Source organism: Numida meleagris, unplaced genomic scaffold, assembly GCF_002078875.1.
Source record: "Numida meleagris isolate 19003 breed g44 Domestic line unplaced genomic scaffold, NumMel1.0 unplaced_Scaffold774, whole genome shotgun sequence".
Lineage (NCBI taxonomy): Eukaryota > Metazoa > Chordata > Aves > Galliformes > Numididae > Numida > Numida meleagris.
Window position 1 is genome coordinate 10,989 of NW_018364989.1, and position 1,531 is coordinate 12,519.

At 64.7% G+C, this 1,531-nt stretch overlaps 1 protein-coding gene across 1 annotated transcript; it reads right to left on the reverse strand.

The window, feature by feature from the left end:
* On the reverse strand, window positions 1–1,531 carry LOC110392021 (voltage-dependent P/Q-type calcium channel subunit alpha-1A-like; the record flags this gene model as incomplete). The annotated part of the gene is given in 3 exon segments (XM_021383962.1): window positions 1–328; window positions 1,282–1,388; window positions 1,468–1,531. Coding segments are annotated over 3 exon segments (499 nt in total), but the record flags the coding sequence as incomplete, so codon positions are not given.

The window sequence follows — 1,531 nt, forward strand, 5'->3', positions numbered from 1 at the left end:
GGCGGGGTCGGGGTAGCGGGGCTGCCAGCGCGGCTCGTCGGGGCGGGGAGCGCCGAACCGCGGCTCCGTCGGCGCGGGCGGCTCGGCGGGCCGCGTCTTGTTGGTGTTGTTGTTGCGGTTCTCCTGCGGGTCCACCACCAGCGGGCGGTCCAGGTGGGTCTTCATGTCGGGGCGCAGGTGCCGGGCGTAGGGCAGCTTCCAGCGCTCCTCGGGGTCCAGTTCGCTGTACAGCGCCTCGCGGCTCGCCAGCAGGTTCTGCTTGCGCAGCTCGCTCGTCCGCTGCTCCCACACCGAGCGGGAGCTCTTCTGGTTCTTCTGCTGCTCCTTCCTGGGGGGGTGGAGGGGGGAGAACGGGGGGATGAGCAGGATGGGGTCGGGATGGAGCAGAGAATGGAGGTGGGATGGAGATGGGGATGGGATGAGGATGGGGATGGGATGAAACCGGGATGGGATGGAGATGGGGATGGGATGGAGCCAGGATGAGGATGGGATGGAGACGGGGATGGGATGGAGATGGAGATGGGATCAAACCGGGATGGGGATGGAGATGGGGATAGGAAGGAGCCAGGATGGGGATGGGATGGAGATGGGGTCGGGATGGAGATGGGGATGGGATGAGGATGGGGATGGGGATGGGATGAAACCGGGATGGGATGGAGATGAGGATGGGATGGAGCCAGGATGGGGATGGGATGGAGATGGGGATGGGATGGAGCCAGGATGGGGTTGGGATGGAGCAGAGAATGGGATGGAGATGGGGATGGGGTCAGGATGAAGATGGGCATGGGGTGGAGATGGGGTTGGGATGGAGCTGGGGATGGGGTGAAGATGGGGTCAGGATGGAGATGGGGATGGGATGGAGATGGGGATGAGGTGGAGATGGGGTCGGGATGGAGACGGGGATGGGATGGAGCCAGGATGGGGATGGGGTGGAGATGGGGATGGGGTCAGGATGGGGTCAGGATGGAGCTGGGGATGGGATGGAGATGGGGTCAGGATAGAGATGGGGTCAGGATGGAGATGGAGATGGGGATGGGGTGGAGATGAGGATGGGATAAGGATGGGGATGGGATGAGGATGGGGTCAGGATGGAGATGGGGATGGGATGGAGATGGGAATGGGGTGGAGACGTGGAGACAGGGATGGGATGGAGATGGGAATGGGATGGAGCCAGGATGGGGATGGGATGGAGATGAGGTCGGGGTGGAGATGGGGTCGGGGTGGAGATGGGGTTGGAGATGAGGCCAAGATCAAAGCGGGCTGGGACAGCGCCGCACTCACACGGCGATGGACATGTTGGCCGCCGACAGCGGGCTGACTTCCGCCACCTCCTTGGCCTTCTGCAGCGCCAGCTTCTGGTTGGCGGCCTCCTCCTCCTCCTGCTCGTCCTGCAGAGCCCCCTCCCCTCGCTCAGCGCCCGGGGGGGCCGCGGTGCCCAGACCCCGAGCGCCGGGCCCCCCCCCTCACCTTGGTCAGCTCCTGCGCGTTGGCCAAGTTGTCCACCGCGATGGCCAAGAAGACGTTGAGGAGG